This window comes from Apodemus sylvaticus, chromosome 6 (assembly GCF_947179515.1).
Source record: "Apodemus sylvaticus chromosome 6, mApoSyl1.1, whole genome shotgun sequence".
NCBI lineage: Eukaryota > Metazoa > Chordata > Mammalia > Rodentia > Muridae > Apodemus > Apodemus sylvaticus.
In genome coordinates, this window is record NC_067477.1 from 70,263,328 (window position 1) to 70,279,735 (window position 16,408).

At 34.5% G+C, this 16,408-nt stretch overlaps 1 protein-coding gene across 4 annotated transcripts in view; it reads right to left on the reverse strand.

The window, feature by feature from the left end:
• Positions 1-16,408, reverse strand: part of Arhgap5 (Rho GTPase activating protein 5) — a 69,863-nt gene that overhangs the window by 16,102 nt on the left and 37,353 nt on the right. For 3 of the 4 annotated variants that reach the window (XM_052185867.1, XM_052185866.1, XM_052185865.1), the window contains exon 3: positions 10,428-10,575. In XM_052185867.1, the coding sequence (XP_052041827.1) occupies positions 10,428-10,575 (148 nt within the window). The remainder of the gene's footprint in view (positions 1-10,427; positions 10,576-16,408) is intronic. The other variant, XM_052185868.1, reaches the window with a different exon arrangement.

A 16,408-nucleotide genomic window follows, 5' to 3' on the forward strand; every position in this document is an offset into this window, starting at 1 on the left:
CTAGCAGGAAGACAGCTTTTAGATCTAAAGCTTTGCATCACCACTTCCAGTTCACTCTCCCACCAACCGCTTTGTGCTTGTGTCTGAAGATTTAAGCTCTTGGCTTCCTATGTGAGCAGACTTCCTGCTGCTTGCTGCTATGCCTCCCCAATAAGATGGAACCTCTGAAACATTAAGTCAAAATAAACTCTTCTATAAATCATTTTAGGTCACATGTTTGTGTTGGATAGTTTTATTTCAATTTGATAAAAGCTAGAGTTGTTTGAGAAGAGGGAACTCCAACTGAGAAAATTCCCCCACCAGACTGGCCTGTGGTGCATTTTCTTAGTGATTGATGTTGGAGGTTCCAAGGTCACCGTTCACAGTACTACCCCTGCGGTATATAAGCATGGTATATATTGATTTGGGAGCAAATCAATAAGGGGCATTCCTTCATAGCCTCTCAGTTCCTGCCCCCCAGGTTCCTGCTTTGAATTCCTGTCTTGAGTTCCCTCAGTATGTGATCCAAAAGCTGGAAGATAAAATAAACCTTTTTCTCCCAAAAATTGCTTTTTGGTAGTGATATTTTAACACAATAATGGAAATTCTAAGACGGTTTTATCACAGCAACAGCAACCTAATACCAATTTTAATTAGATAACTTAATAATGAAAACCAAGATCTTAAAAAACAAAAGAAAACAAAACCCCCCAAACACAGATTCAGATTCAAATTCAGAGCCAGCAGATGCCAAAGAAATCACATAGATCAAAGCATGACAGTATTTGATTTCAAATTATGCTACAGACTCACAGTATTAAAAACAACACAGAACTGGCACAAAAAAATAAACTCAAAGTTATGAAGACCTAATTTTTCATAAAGTTCTCAGGAAAAAATATGCAGGAGAGGGAAAACAGATACCTCGTACAAACCAAAAATATCGTTGCCAGAAGTCATGTTAATGTAAACAAACGAATGAAGGAATGAAGGAATGAAGGAAGGAGGAAGGAGAAAGGAAGGAAGGAAGCAAGGAAGGAAGGAAGGAAGGAAGGAAGGAGAAAGGAAGGAAGGAAGGAAGGTGGATGGTTTGTTGGTCTAGAAGTAGCCCAGTGGTTAAGAGCATGTACTACTCTTGTAGAACACTCAAGTTCAGTTCCCAGCACCCTTATGAGGCAGCCTATAACCACCTGAAACTCTAGTTTCAGGGAATCAAACACTTTCCTCTGGGTTCCATGGATACTTGAACTCATAGATTCATAAAACCACAAAGAGACACAAAATTTAAAAAAGCCACTATGGAAACCAGTATGAAGGTTTCTCAGAAAACTAAGTATGGAAAATCTATATTATTCTTGGTTATACACTAGAAAGGTTACTAACACTCCACAGAAATATCACACATCCCTGATTATTGCTGTACTAGTTATAAGAGCAAGGAAATGGAACAAGCTTAGACATCTATCATTACATAAACAAATACAGAAACTGGTACATACATATATACAAGGGTATTTAGTCACAAAGAAAATGAAATCATTTGTAGGGATTTGGAATGACATATTCTGACTCAGAAAACATTTTCTCTTGTCTGTTCAACATAAAGACTGAAAATTATGTATATAATGCACATATACATATACACACAGAAAAAGGAAAGCACCAAGTACTAGGCTGTAGAATTTCAGTACTAGGTTCACACATTTTTTTTTTTTTTTTTTTTTTTTTTTTTGGTTTTTGTTTTTTTGAGACACGGTCTCACTATGTAGCCTTGGTTGGCCTGAACTCATTATGTAAACCAGACTGGCCTCAAACTCACCTGTTCTGCCATCTAAAGTGCTGAAATCACACTTGGGCCTCATACACAATATCTTAAGAGTCAGAATAAAGAAACAACTAGATAAGGAACAATACAAATTCGACATAATAAATTTTAATATGATATGCAAAAAACTGATATAAGACAAAAGTTGCCAAAAACAGGATTTCCTATTAACAGTATGGGCACAAAGGAGATAGTCAGATCAAGAGAGGGGCAAGAAAGGAAAGGGGGAGGGTAGGAGATGAGGTAAAATTGCTCAAGTATTGTTGTCCATGTATGAAAATGGCCTTATATAACCTAGCATTTTCTTTTTAAGTCAGATTAAAAAGACACCTCAACTTGGACAACTGGGAAAGTACAACTGCTATTGTTATAAACAAGCAGAATCAGAAGGTGTTTTGGGGGAAGATGGATGAATTACATTTTAATTTTGTTAAGTACAAGCATCTCATTTTAACTAGAAATGTTCAATAGGCATTTCAGAATATATTAACATATTAAAGTACAAAAAGAAAGATCATGAAGGGAATTCCAAAAATGGGATGGCCCTGGCTGAAACTCAAGTATCAATCAGAGAAATACATAAATGGTATCATAAAGGTAATGACTATAAACTACTGAAGTTCTGAGAATGTAATTTTTAGTAAAGGCATAAGAAATAATGTGTAGAAATGTTTTTACTTAAGACAGAATTTAATGTTTCTTAATTAAATGCCTATTAATGTGTCATGTAAAAAAGTCATGTGATATAAGATATGAAATATATTTTCCTGGATATTACATAGTATATAATTCACGGCTAGCTATTCTATGTGTCAGATTTGCCCTATTTTTAATGGTATTAGTAAGGAAACTTCACTCTGAGATTTCTCATATACTAAAAGTTGATAGTGAAGAAGTTAATATTAATGGAAGAATTCTTAGCAGTAGTATGTGACATTTCTGGGGGAAAAAACTGTTACATGAGTAAGACAAAAAGGCAGTCCTTTTGCAGCTTATCAAATACAAGTTTCATCTTTTAATGCCACAAGACCAGGAGTGCATGCATTTTTCTTTTTAACTTTACTGAACTAAAATGTGTCCCTACTTTTTGAAAATATTTTGAAAACCATTTTAACTGATGCCCATTAAGTAACAATGGCTTTCCAAACACTTATTTCCATTACATATAATAATTAAAAAATTCACAAAGCATATTATATACATTGTTTTCATTTCATCTTAAAAACAAAACAACCTGTGGCCAGAAGTTCCACAACTTATGGTGGTGGCCCAAAGAAGAGAAGCTTCTTTATGCATCCCATACTTGTTAAAATACACACACATAGATGGTCAAATGCTGAGTATATAAGTAACTGAGTGCTTGTCTATACCAACCTTACCCAAGGTAGAGGAGGAAGAAAGTATTTAAGAGCCAATAGATGGGGAGAGAGGGAGAGAGGGAGCTGTGAAAAGCTGGACATGGTTGCTGAATACATGAACTCACTGTAGCTGTAGTTACTGCATATAAGCAAGACAATCAAAATCTCAGCATGAAGGGGTGTGTGTGTGTGTGTCTAAAGTCCCATATCCAGTTGCATAGCTACTGGCAAGTGAGAGGAAAGTCTCTCTGATTTGGGGATTTGCTCTGGTTGGCTACCCATGTACCAGCATTTGGCTCCAAAACCCATATCAATATGGGAAGCACTAACTGGACTTAGGTAATTATTTAATAACAATAAAAATAATCACAAAAAGTTGGAAGACAGGGCAGGGGTCACTAATGAGAGTTGGAAGGGAGGTAACGGTGGATGGATATGATCAAAATACACTGTACAAAATAACATTTAAAAATAAAGTGAACATTTTAAAGAATTTAAATATTTTTTAAAATAAGACATAACATAGTAAAATAAATTTCTTAGTTACATGACCAAGCTAAAATCATTAGTTTGTCCTATTCAATGGATAACAGCTATCCTCTTGAAATGCCTTTAAATGATGCAGATGAATGGTTTCTTCTCTCTGTGAGGTTTCTATTATTGAGGCCCAGATAGCAATTTTATATACATTTGACATAAAAGAACAACTACATTTAAAGAATTACAATCAGAATTAGGTTACTAAAATAAACTAAAATTACTGATATATTAGAGTGTGATAGGATAAACCATAAAAAGCAACTACAAAGATCAGTGTCATGTCACATTAAAAACTGTTCATGTATGACAAATACTACAGAAAGTAAGGTTACTTTTCCTTTTTGGAAAAGTTATATATGTTTACATGTACATTATATAGTCGATAATGTACAGAAGATTTATCTGTTATGAAATCACGGGTGATTCTTAGCCTATTCTTCATGGATTGATTGGTATTTTCTACTGTTAGTTTTCCTAGAAACTTCTAGTTATCAAAACCACTTGTAAACAGTCAACAGTTATAAATCTAGACTAGAATCTTAAGATAAGTAGCTCTTGGATTTCTTCCACTATAAAATCAATGTAATTGTACACATATTTTGATTTATTTCATATCACAATAAAGGTTTATGCAAACTACACATTAAGCAAAACTGACTCTATTAATAATTTCAGGGGAGGTTAAAAAGGATAAAGTGTTTCATCAAGCTTGGGCAATATTCTTTTTCCTGTAGACATTTGTCACTAAAAACAAAATTACTGCCAGATTCAGTGGTACACACTTACATCCCTGCACTTGGGAGATGGAGTTCTTTTGAGTTTGAGGCTTGTCTGGGCTACAGAGTTGAGTTCTAGGACAGCCAGGGATACACAGTGAAATCCTGCCTCAAGAAATAATTAAGATTGTCTCTTTGTATTTTTTTTTAAGTAACATTTTTTTTTTATATGTATCTTACAGCATAGCCCTTGGCTGGCCTGGAACTCACTATGAAGAGCAGGCTAGCCTCAAACTTAAAAGAGGTCCACAGCCTCTGCTTCCCGGCTGCTGGGATTAAAGGTTTGGCTACCATGCCTGTCCCTCTTTATTTTGTAGGGGAGAAAAACCAGTAATTCCAATTCTAGTTTAGAAAATACACTTTTAAAAAAGATTTTTAATTTTAATTATATAGTGTGTATGTATGACTGTATAGTGAATGGTATGTGCACATATGTAAAGGCGCCTACAGAGGCAAGAAGCAGCACTGGATCCCTTGGAGCTAACATGAGTCTTAGGAACTGAACATGGATCCTCTGCATGAGCATCACATGCTCTTAATGAGACATCTCTCCAGCTCCCCAAACATAGAAAAAAAATCTGTGTGCAATATCACAAGGGTAAAGATTTGGTTATAAAACATTAAAAGTTAATTATGTAGTTTTAGGAACTAAGGACCTGCTTTTGTGGCAAGTACATTCTAGTAGATGGTGGGTAAAACAAAACCCAAAAGGTTTAGCTTTTTTTTAACTAGTTAAATGATGAGATATTTCAGTAAGACTGTTGTTAGTAACATAAAAAAATAAGATGGTCCAAAGCTAGAAAGCCATAAAAGGTAAAATATGCCAGGAGGCCTAAAGGAATTTGTTGCTGGACAAAAGTATAGAAATAATTTGGAAAAAAGAAAACCCAAAACATTTCGAGGGCTAATTTACAATTCTTTTGTGCTAGAAAAGAAATACCCACATTGTTTCTAGTGGTTTACTCCTTTTTTAATTCAATTAATTTATTTTTATGCATATGGGTATTCTGCTTGCATGTATTTCTGTGTATCATATGCATGCCTGGTACCCTCAGAGACCAGAAGATAGCACTGGATCTCCAGGGACTAGAATTACAGACATGAGCTGCCATGTAGGTACTGGGAATTGAACTTGATCTTCTGGAAGAGTAGCCAGTGCTCATAACTGCTGAGACATCCTTTGAGCCCCAGCACCTGCACTGTTAAATTCAAGTGATGGGGGTAGAGGGAGGGAAATTACCATAATATTAAAGTAACATAAGACTACCCCATAAACTTCAAAAGATGACCCTGATTATTGCATATAATTAATCAGGATAAGGCCATATTGGTTGAAGTTGGGTGACTCTTTACTAACTCAACGTGACTGATACCAACAGAAAAACAGAAAATGGACCAGTGAGAAGGTTCAGTGGCTAAAGCTGCTCAAGTCTGAGTTCTATCTCCAGCACATAGTGGAGAGAGAGGACTGACAACTCCCCCAACTCATCTTCTGACTTTCTTGAGCATATGATGACACACATACACACACAAAATAAATAAAAACAACTATTTTTAAAATAAGTAAAAAGAGAAAACAAATACCCAGTGAGAATGCCAAAGACCAAGACTAAAGTGACACACCTGTAAAATGAGGAATCATCACAAAGTCAAGAACAAAGGAAAATTCTACCTAGATTTCCCAACAGAGCATTAATTCTGCTGATGCTGTAATTTCAGAATCCTAGCCTTCAGATTTGACAAAATAATTGTAATTTTTTTCTAGGCAGTTTCTAAAAGTCTTATGTCAGGAAATTAATATAGAAGAAAAATTTCGTCAATAGCATATGTAGTATTTATGAGAAAACAACAGTGATAGCCCAAAGAAGACAAAAACTATCCCACAGATAATACAACAATGGTACTGTTTTCACACTGGGATTCACCAATGCATTAGCAATTCAATAAAAAGAAACAAAGCCATATAAAATATAAAGAAGTAAAACTATACCTACTAGAATACATACAAAAAGCTAATAGCTAATAATTCAGCCAAATTACAGGATCAAAAAGTTTTTTTTTAAAGATTTATTTATTTATTACATGTGAATACACCATAGCTGTCTTCAGACACTCCAGAAGAGGGTGTCAGATCTCATTACGGATGGTTGTGAGCCCCCATGTGGTTACTAGGATTTGAACTCAGGACCTTCAGAAGAGCAGTCAGTGCTCTTAACCACTGAGCCATCTTTTCAGCCCCAGGATCAAAAAAAGCCAAAAAAACAAAACCAAGCATTCGTGAATTGAAAACAATACAGTTTATGGGAATACTATCAAAATAATCTAGGTGAAATATAATCCATATAAAAAGAAAAATAGTGATAATTAAGACACAAAAGCATACAGAACACAAGTGTTAGTTAGCAATGATGTAAACAGTGTTGACCTTTAATACATTGTTGGTAAGAAGCAGAACAGTATCCACTATGGAAAATAGTCTGACAGTACCATAAAAAAATTAGTTACTATATGACACAGCAATTCCATTCTTCTAGGAATGTACTGAAATAATAGAAAACACTTGAACAAATCCTTCTATATGAATGTTTTATAGTACAACTATTCACTATAGCCAAGAGGCAGAAGCAACCTGAACGTGTCTATCAAATAATAAAGGGGACAAAATCTGGTGATCTCATTCATACATGCTACGAGAAAAAAAAAAAAAGTTAAGTCAAAGAAATTAAGACAAAAAACCCCCGGCATTGATGGCACACGCCTTTAATCCTCGCACTTAGGAGGCAGAGGCAGGCAGATTTCTGAGTTCGAGGCCAGCCTAGTCTACAGAGTGAGTTCCAGGACAGCCAGGGCTATACAGAGAAATCCTGTCTTGAAAAAAAAAAAAAACAAAAAACAAAAAACAAAAAACAAAAAAAGAAATTAGACAAAAATCTTTATATATTATATGCCTAAACTTAAATAACATATCCAGAATAAATAAATAAATCCATTGGGACAGAAAGCAGATTGGTAAGCCAGAGAAAGTGGGGAACTCTTATAAGAGTGAGGTTAGGTTTTCTTTAGCGCTATAAAAGTGTTCTGGAACAAGATGAGGAGTGGCCTACAATACTAAATGCAATACGCATTACTGGGTTGTATTTTAATTTGGTTAGTTTTAAGCTCATGGATTTTACCTTAACATATTGTAAAAAAAAAAAATTAAGTTTTGATGTTGATAATTACGCTTCCTTATTTTCTTCTATGGTTTTACAGCCCTTCTTTTGCAGTCTGTCAACATTTTGAAATTTTCTTCTCACTCTAAATGCTGATCCTGAATCTTACTAACATAAAGCTGACATTAATATTTATATACTGACAAATACCAAAATAGCATCTAAGAAACAAAACACTTTCCTAAGCTCTGTAGCTACACATCCAACAGAATCTTGGTGTTTTACTTGGATATTTCGCAGGCACATAAATGCAGCAAACAAACCATTTTGAAACTGTTGAATATGTTTTACTGTGATTCTATTGACATTAATATGAATATTACCATGAAGGATTAACTGCATGAAATTTGACATCCCATAGCAAACAATTAAAAAGTGTGTGGGGGGAGGAACCCTCAACATTTTAAAAGAAGCACTAAATTCCCAGCTCAAAACTGTTTATCCCTAGGGAAAAGCAAGTGAGATAAACTATCTGAATGCCCCAATTTAATACCTGGATAGTCTTCAGACAACATTGAAAGGAGGTATAAACCTAAGAGATTGTGACAATCTGGCTGGGCGGTGGTGGAGCACGCCTTTAATCCCAGCACTTGGGAGGCAGAGGCAGGCAGATTTCTGAGTTTGAGTCTGGCCTGGTCTACAGAGTGAGTTCCAGGACAGCCATGGCTACACAGAGAAACCCTGTCTCAAAAAAAACCATCTAGCAGATACAGAAAGACTAATGTCTAATCTGTGGGGCACAGCACCAGAAATGAAAATGCACAGTCAAGAGCCTCATATATGTATGGAAAATTCTCTACAAACTAGTAGAATATTTCACATGTATGACAAGTTCTTGTAGCCAGAAACTGAAAGTTGTTCTGAAAATATCTTTTAATACATAGTGAGTTGAGTGGAAATCTCCTTGCTACAATAAATAATTTCTACTATGTATTAGACTAAACAGTAATCTGGATCTTTAATATTTTAGCAAATTTAAACCAGCAATATCAAGAAACGATGGTATCTACTTCAAGAAGTCAAAGTTAGCTTACTTGAAAACCAACCAATATAATTTACTACTTGAAAGTGAGTTTAAAAAAAAAAAGTTATGATCTCTAAAGATGCAGAAAAACTTTGTCATAAAATTAACATCCAGCTAAACTGAAAGCTTTTCATCAAAACTGAACTCTGCAGAAATATGTGATCTCCTTCATATAGAACATATTCATTTTACATGGCCCTGATGTAAGTCTCTTCATTCATCTTTAAAAAAATAAACAGCATATGAAAACGTGGAGTCACATGTGGATGTAGGATATGAAGAATCTAGTTATAGTTTCTCCTACTTGCTAGTGAACTGACCCAAAGTAACTAGAAATATCCATATTAACAGTTCCAGGTCAGACTGGGATACATGGAATTCCTTCCTTAAACAAAACAACAAATGTCATATTCACAAGGCCTAAATGTGCTACTACAGAAAACAAGAAATCATTAACTCCAAAGCAGAAAGCTAATATTAGAAAAAAAATCTCTGTATTTGTTTTTCCTGCCTTAAAGTCAAATAAGAAATTTGTCTAAAACTCACTTAAGTGCTTGGTAATGGAAAGATTGAATGCAGATCAAATATAAACTCCATATCAACTATAAGGATATATATATATAGAGAACATTATGATTCTGGCAAATAACAGCATTTTGCCATATTGTGCCCCTTACTAAATCTTACTAAGTCACCATTCCTCATCAAATAGACAAACCAGTATGTACAGAAGTAAACTGATAACTGGTCTAAAGGGTAAGGCATCCGTGAGCAAAACTGAGCATGATTATTTAGATAGGACATGGCTATAGTAGTTTTTCAAACAAAACAAAACAAAACAAAACAACAGCCACAAAACCCAATGCTTATACATATCCAAAAGTGTTATAAGTAAGGCTAAAACTGATGTCATTTATGTTTTTAAACTTTTCATAATTGTAGTTCATCCAATCACTCAGGCTCATGGTTAACTTGAGTTCATTTAAAATATGCTCAATAGCCAGGCATGTTGGCAAAAGCCTTTAATCCCAGAACTCAGGCAATAGGCAGAGACAGGAAGAACTCTGTGAGTTTAAGGATAGACTGGTTTATACAGAGAGTTCCATAACTACAAAGTGAGATGCTGTCTCAAAACAATAAATAAAATAAAATACACTCAAGTGTAACTTTTCCAATCTATTCCAACTCTTACTAGCTCAACTCTCAGTTTTTCAGTTTTAATGTTTATTATATTGCAACAAAACAAACACAAATGCGTACTTATTTTTAAAACTGTGAAGTATCTATATATTCCTTATAAACATATGAACCATAAAAAATGACATCAAGTGATTAGCTGCTGAATAAAAATTAGTAACGCCACACAGAATGAACTGCCATTTATAAAATGTATAATTATGGCTTGAACTTTTAAAGAAAATTACCCATGTGAGGAGTAAGTAACATAAATAGTATCAGGTTTAAAATATTAAAGATATTTTAATTACTGACTCCAATTGTAGTACCAATCTCTTAATATGATGAAGCTAAAGTCATTACTGAGTAACATTGAAAAGTTCAAGTATGAGATAGTGAGCTTCAGAGTGACTAAGATGACACTAATGGGAACCCTAAGGCCCAAATACAGTTTTAACATATCACATTTAACAAACTATTATTGTAGCAAAAATGAAAATATAAATCAAATCTCATGTATTGATTCTTCTAGCCTACCTGTGTCTTCAATAAATTCCACACATTTTTCAACAAATAGTGGTATAGGCTTCTCAGCTGTAACCAGATCTTGGAGGGGCATCCCAAAGTAATTACTTTCCCAATTTCTACGTGTTGGTGGGTTGAAGGTCTTAGTTTTCTTTTTCTGCTACAAGAAAACATATTCAAGTTAAATGTTTATCTTCTCCAAATTATTACCAAACAATGTAAATAAGTACTTTGGATCAAAAGAAATATTTAAAAGCTACATCCAACCCAAATGCCTAGTAATATCAGCCCCAATAAAGTCTCTTTGGAAAGAAAGTCTAAAGGTTAGAAAAATTAAATAGCAAGAGATTGGGAAAAAAGTAATATCTCCATGTTAACACAAAGGACTAACAGATATCAAATGTCCTTCCTCATTTTATATGTGGTCTATCAACTTTATTTAGCCTTTATTGTGGTTTTGTCTGACTTTTATTTGTAAGAACAAATTATTCTTGATTAAAAATGAGGCTGACTCCATAAACTTTTAACTGTCACCTTCTTTCCCATTTTTTACTATCTATTCCCTTTACATTTTAACATTTAGACATTTAATTGTCTAAAGAAACATATAAAACATATTCAGAAAAGGAAAATAATTAAACAAGAATTTCAAAATCTAGTATCCAAAAGAAAATGGATTCTTCACTAGGAAGTGAACATATCAAAAACATACTGAATACTGTCTGAAATCCAACTATTAAGGGGATTCTAACTCAACCTTTCTGGATTAAATGTTATCTCTGTAGATGATTCTGTTGCAAACACCCAGCTAGGGATCTCTGAAGAATAGAAGGATGAAGTTTTCAAACATAAAAAGTTAGAGCACTTGACACCCCAGATTCTTGCGATCCAGCATCAGCTACAATTTTTTATTCTCCCTGAAAAAGCAAAGCAAATAACCAGACAAAAACTAATAACCATACCCTCCTCTCCACTCTCAAACCTATTCATTTACTCCATTAATACTGTTGCTAACTTACAAATAGGAGAAAAGTGGAAGGAGTAGCAGGAAAGGAAGTACAGATACCATCATCATACCTTATGCCCCAAATAGCTCTCATTTCCCCCATTCTTTCTACAAGAAACTTGCTTTAGTCTCTAGACTGGGTATCTTATTTTAGTCCTTCCAATTTCAGATTCTTTCACTGCCAGGGCTCATAGAAATCTAACTTTCAAATCCTGAATCAATCACTAACACTTTCTGGTAAGGAAGAATATACACCTCTTGTTAAGTACAGGCTATTTACAACAGGTCATTACATTAGAGCATTCTGGTGCAAAATCTAACTTGCCTATAATTTTATTCTCCAAATGACCATCACCAAAACAGCTATATGCAAGGAAGTAGAAGAGACCATAACTTAAAAGGTAGATAGAGGTAAAAGTGGCTACGTTCTTTTTTCTCTTGGAAGAAGTGAGATGTTTTTCAAATTACAAACTAATAACTTTATTAGAATTTGAAAGGAAAATAAACTCTAAAGCAAAACTGATTTTGTCTGTTTATAGAAATAATGCAAATTGCCAAAAAAAAACACCCCCCCCCCAAAAAAAACCAAACCAAATCAAATCAAAAACTCTGTAAACTCAGTCAACATCAATGCCTAGAATCTAGTAGCATGTAAGTCTGCAACATTAAAAAATTATTTTTTAAGAGTAAGATACCTAGAACTGGACAGATGGCTCAGTGGTTTTAGGAGTGTATATTGCACCTACAGAGGATTTGCATTTGGCTCCCAGCACCTATGCTTGGTGGCTCCACAAGGACCTTATGTTTCTGACATTAATAGATACCTGTACTCATATGCACATACCTATATGCATGAATAGACATGGGACACACACATACATATAATTAATATTTTTTTAAAGTCAACTAACTAGTTAAGCCTTAATTTCTGCAATTCACTCTTAAGAAATACTATTTTTATTATTGGTCTTGCAAAATCAATTTAAACTCTGAAGTGACTGAAATACTTGTAACTCCAACTGAGGATGGAGAGAGGGGGAAAAAATAAAGACTTCACTTTGTCTTAGAATGCCTAAATATTTCACTAAATTTGGTGGTTAATAAAAGGAAGCAGGCCAGGTATGATAGTGTACACCTTTAATACCAGCACTAGGGAGGCATAGGTGGGTCTCTGTGAGTTCAAGGCCAGCCTTGTCTACAAAGTGAATCCAGGACATTCAGGGCTCTGTTACCCAGAGACCCTGTCTTGAAAAACCTTAATAAACAAACAAGCAAATAAATAAACAAACAAATAAATGGAAGTAAAATAAGGTAGATTACCTAACTCAAAAGTATATATTTCAGGACCAAAAGCTAATTTTGAAATTTAAACAGATTTGGTGCTAATAAACTAACAGGCAATCTTATAGGAAGGGACACTTTAATACAGGTCTGCTCTAATTAATAATCATTATAGGGGGAGGAGGTTAACCTATGTGACCAATAACTTTTCTAATGATGGCTTAAAACAAGTTTACATGCTGAAAAGTCCTTCGGGGCAAGACATATGGGTGTGACTTGTGAGGCTGAGGCAGGACTGCTGCTAGTTCAAAGTCAGTCTGGGCCACAACAAGAATTCAACCTAGGGTATGTAAAGAAACTTTAAAAAAGAAAAAGAAAAGATAAGCTTTAGATCAGATATATCTTTCAAATGAGTTAAAATGCATACAACTGTTCTTTGTTGTTGTTCTATAATTTATAATTCTTAGCCAACAGAATCAATCCAGGGAGTTCTTCACAAATTTAAGAATTTCTAGGATTTCACTTTGTAGCCCAGAGCTGATCTCAAATTAAAATATCTGTTTCCCTCTCCCTCCCAGGATTTATATGCCTGACAAATGCAGGATTTTAAGCTCTCCACATACTATTAAGATCCATCTCTCAGCTAGAGTTACTGATCTATATAGCCATTAATTCATACTAATTCAACATTATTTTTAAAAAGCAAGATATATTTTATATAGTATTTTAAAAAAACAAACATTTAGTAAGAAATGGAATCTCCAATTAGAAACAACTATGCCAATGAAAATCAAGATCTAACTTACAATAGTCCAATTTTAATTGTTATTACCATTGCTGAAAGATTTAAACTACCCTGCCTACCTGCCTACCTACCTATCTACCTGTATTTTTGAGACAGGGTTTCTCTGTGGAGCCTTGGCTGTCCTGGGACTCACTCTGCAGACCAGGCTGGCCTCAAACTCAGAGGTCTGTCTGCCTCTGCCTCCTGAGTACAGGGGTTAAAGGTGTGTAACATTACCATCCTGCTGCCATTTTAAAATAAAATTTTATGTTTGCAAAAACATACTCACAATAAAACAAATATTCTATTTGTGAATAATGTGAACTTTGTTATCAATTAAGTGTACAGCAGATAGTTCAAAGCCTCAGTATGGATAAACAGGACCAGGAAGAGAATTAATTTTCTTCTCCCACTTACTACAATAATATTAGTAACATATAACAAATACTATTAAAACCATACAAACAACAAACTGAACAAAACTTAAGCCCAGCAAAAGACAATTAACTAGGCTTTCAAAGAACCTTAAGCAAGAAAATCTGTAACTCTTAGACATTGTCTTTTAGATAAAGATCAAATAAGGAAGGAGGTAATGAAGAAATGTAAAGAGACTTAATTTTTTGGCAGCAGCAAGGGAGGGATGGATGGAGGGAGGGATAGATGGAGGGAGGGATAGATGGAGGGAGGAAGGAAGACCTCACTATGACAAAAACATTAGAATAAAATATTAAGAACGATCACTCCTATTACATATAGCCAAATACATGTGGTTTAGTAGCAATTACTTTAAAACATATTCATGTATGTGTACTACATTTACATTACCCCTCTTCATCTTCTCCCTCCAGTTTCCTCTCTAGAAACACGCCTCTACTCTCAAATTCATGGCATTTTTATTACTGTTATACACACATGCATATATATATATATATATATATATACATATATACACACACAAACTAATATATAACTACAACCTTCTGAGTCTTTTTAGTTTTGTTCGTATGTATGTATTTTTAGGGCTATTTGGTATTAGATAACCAATTAGGAGGTTCTTTACTGGAGAAGACTAATTTTCCCTCTCAGTCATTAACTGCCTGTAGCTCTGTAGCTCCTTTTATATAAGTAGAGTTTACTATCATGCTTTTTCTTTTTCTTTTTCTTTTTTAATTCTCTCTTGTTATTAGTTGCTGCTCTAAAATACTGGGTAGATTTTTTTTTACACAGACATCATCCATACAAGCTGGTTCCAACTTCCCTTCCACTCACATGCATTCAAATTTGTCCCCATTACCCTTGGCATGCTTCGAAATATCTTATACTAAGTACCAACTACTGCTTTACAATGCCTAGTTTTCTCATTTTCCTTGACTTCTCAACAGTCTTTTTAGTGGACTTCTAGACCACTCCAATCTTGCCTCATGGCATTCTTTCCAGTGTGCTCTGTAATATGAATGCCTTACTCATCCTTTATTATCTTCTCCATCTAAACTCACCCTCTTGGTAATACCATCCATATACTTATATTCACCTTTCTCCTGATTTTTAAAGTAATATAAAATAACTTTATTCCAATGTCTAAGAGACTTGTTAACATGTCCAAAATTCCTGATGTTTTCCATAAAATAAACTGTATCTATACATATCATTAGTTGGCAATTCCATCATTTCAAGTTGCTTGAGTTAAAAATACTGAAGTCATCTGTTATGGAATTCTGTCCTCTGTGCATGGTATCTATTTTTGATTACCCACAGAAGACTTCTGTAACACTAAGCCTAGTAACATAACATTCTCTTATAGGAGTAGGTTTATGAAGTGGGCCACAAAGGACCTTATCAACCAAAACAGCTCATCCCACCTTGAGGATATATAAGTAGTTAACATTTCTGGGATTTAGGGTGCTGTAGCTGCCTGTGCTTCCACAAGTAACCCTCCACCCCATCTGTGCTCCTATAAGCAAACCCAATTACGCTCATTAGCTCACAAATCCTACAACTGGGTGGAAGCATTTCTTCGGGCTACTCCCTGTTGCCATATCTGGAGTTTGTTCATGTCTCCCAAGGAAAAATTTCAACATAATCCTTGATCTCTTTCTTTTCCTCCCACACGTTCTAGTTGATAAGCAAATGTATAGAAATGCATGTGATTTTTTTAACCATCTTTACAGTTACGTTTTTGTGTTTACAAAGCTACCATCATATCATGTATTTGGATTACTATAATGACTGCTTCTACTGCAATTCCCTATACTGCTAAGTCATTCTCAAGAGAGCACCCAGAACAATGCTGGATCTCTAACTAATTGCCTGCAAGCCTTGAAATGCCATGTATTCCATCTCCATACATACATACATACATACATACATACATACATACATACATACATACATACATACATTTTCTTTTGACCTCACTCTCCACTATTTTCATTATTTATTCCTTCCAGTTACATGACATCTTTGATATTTCAACATGTCAACAATGCTCTTGCATGGGCTATTCCCTTTGTATCACTAACCTAAGTCTTCAGAAGATTCACTGACAAGAGTGTACATGGGAAACATGCATATAAAATAATTCTACAGCCAGCTTAGCATGGTGACTCATACTTATAAGATTGCATTTGGCAACTAGGTTGAGAAAAATGATCCAAGTTCAAGGACAGTTTGAACTAAAGAACTTGACTCAATAAATCAATCTCCTTAAAAATTATAAACATATTTAAATATCAATAAAAAAACTTATAGGATTTTTTGTATTAAAACCTAAGAACAAACACTGTACAGTTAAACATTTTTTTTAAGCAACCAAAGTTATGTTATTAAATAAAAAACAGGCCTGGGAAGAGGTCTCAATGGGTACCTGAGTGGGCTCCCGGAAGCCAGGTAAAAGTGTATCCAGTAGCATGTATCTGTAATCTG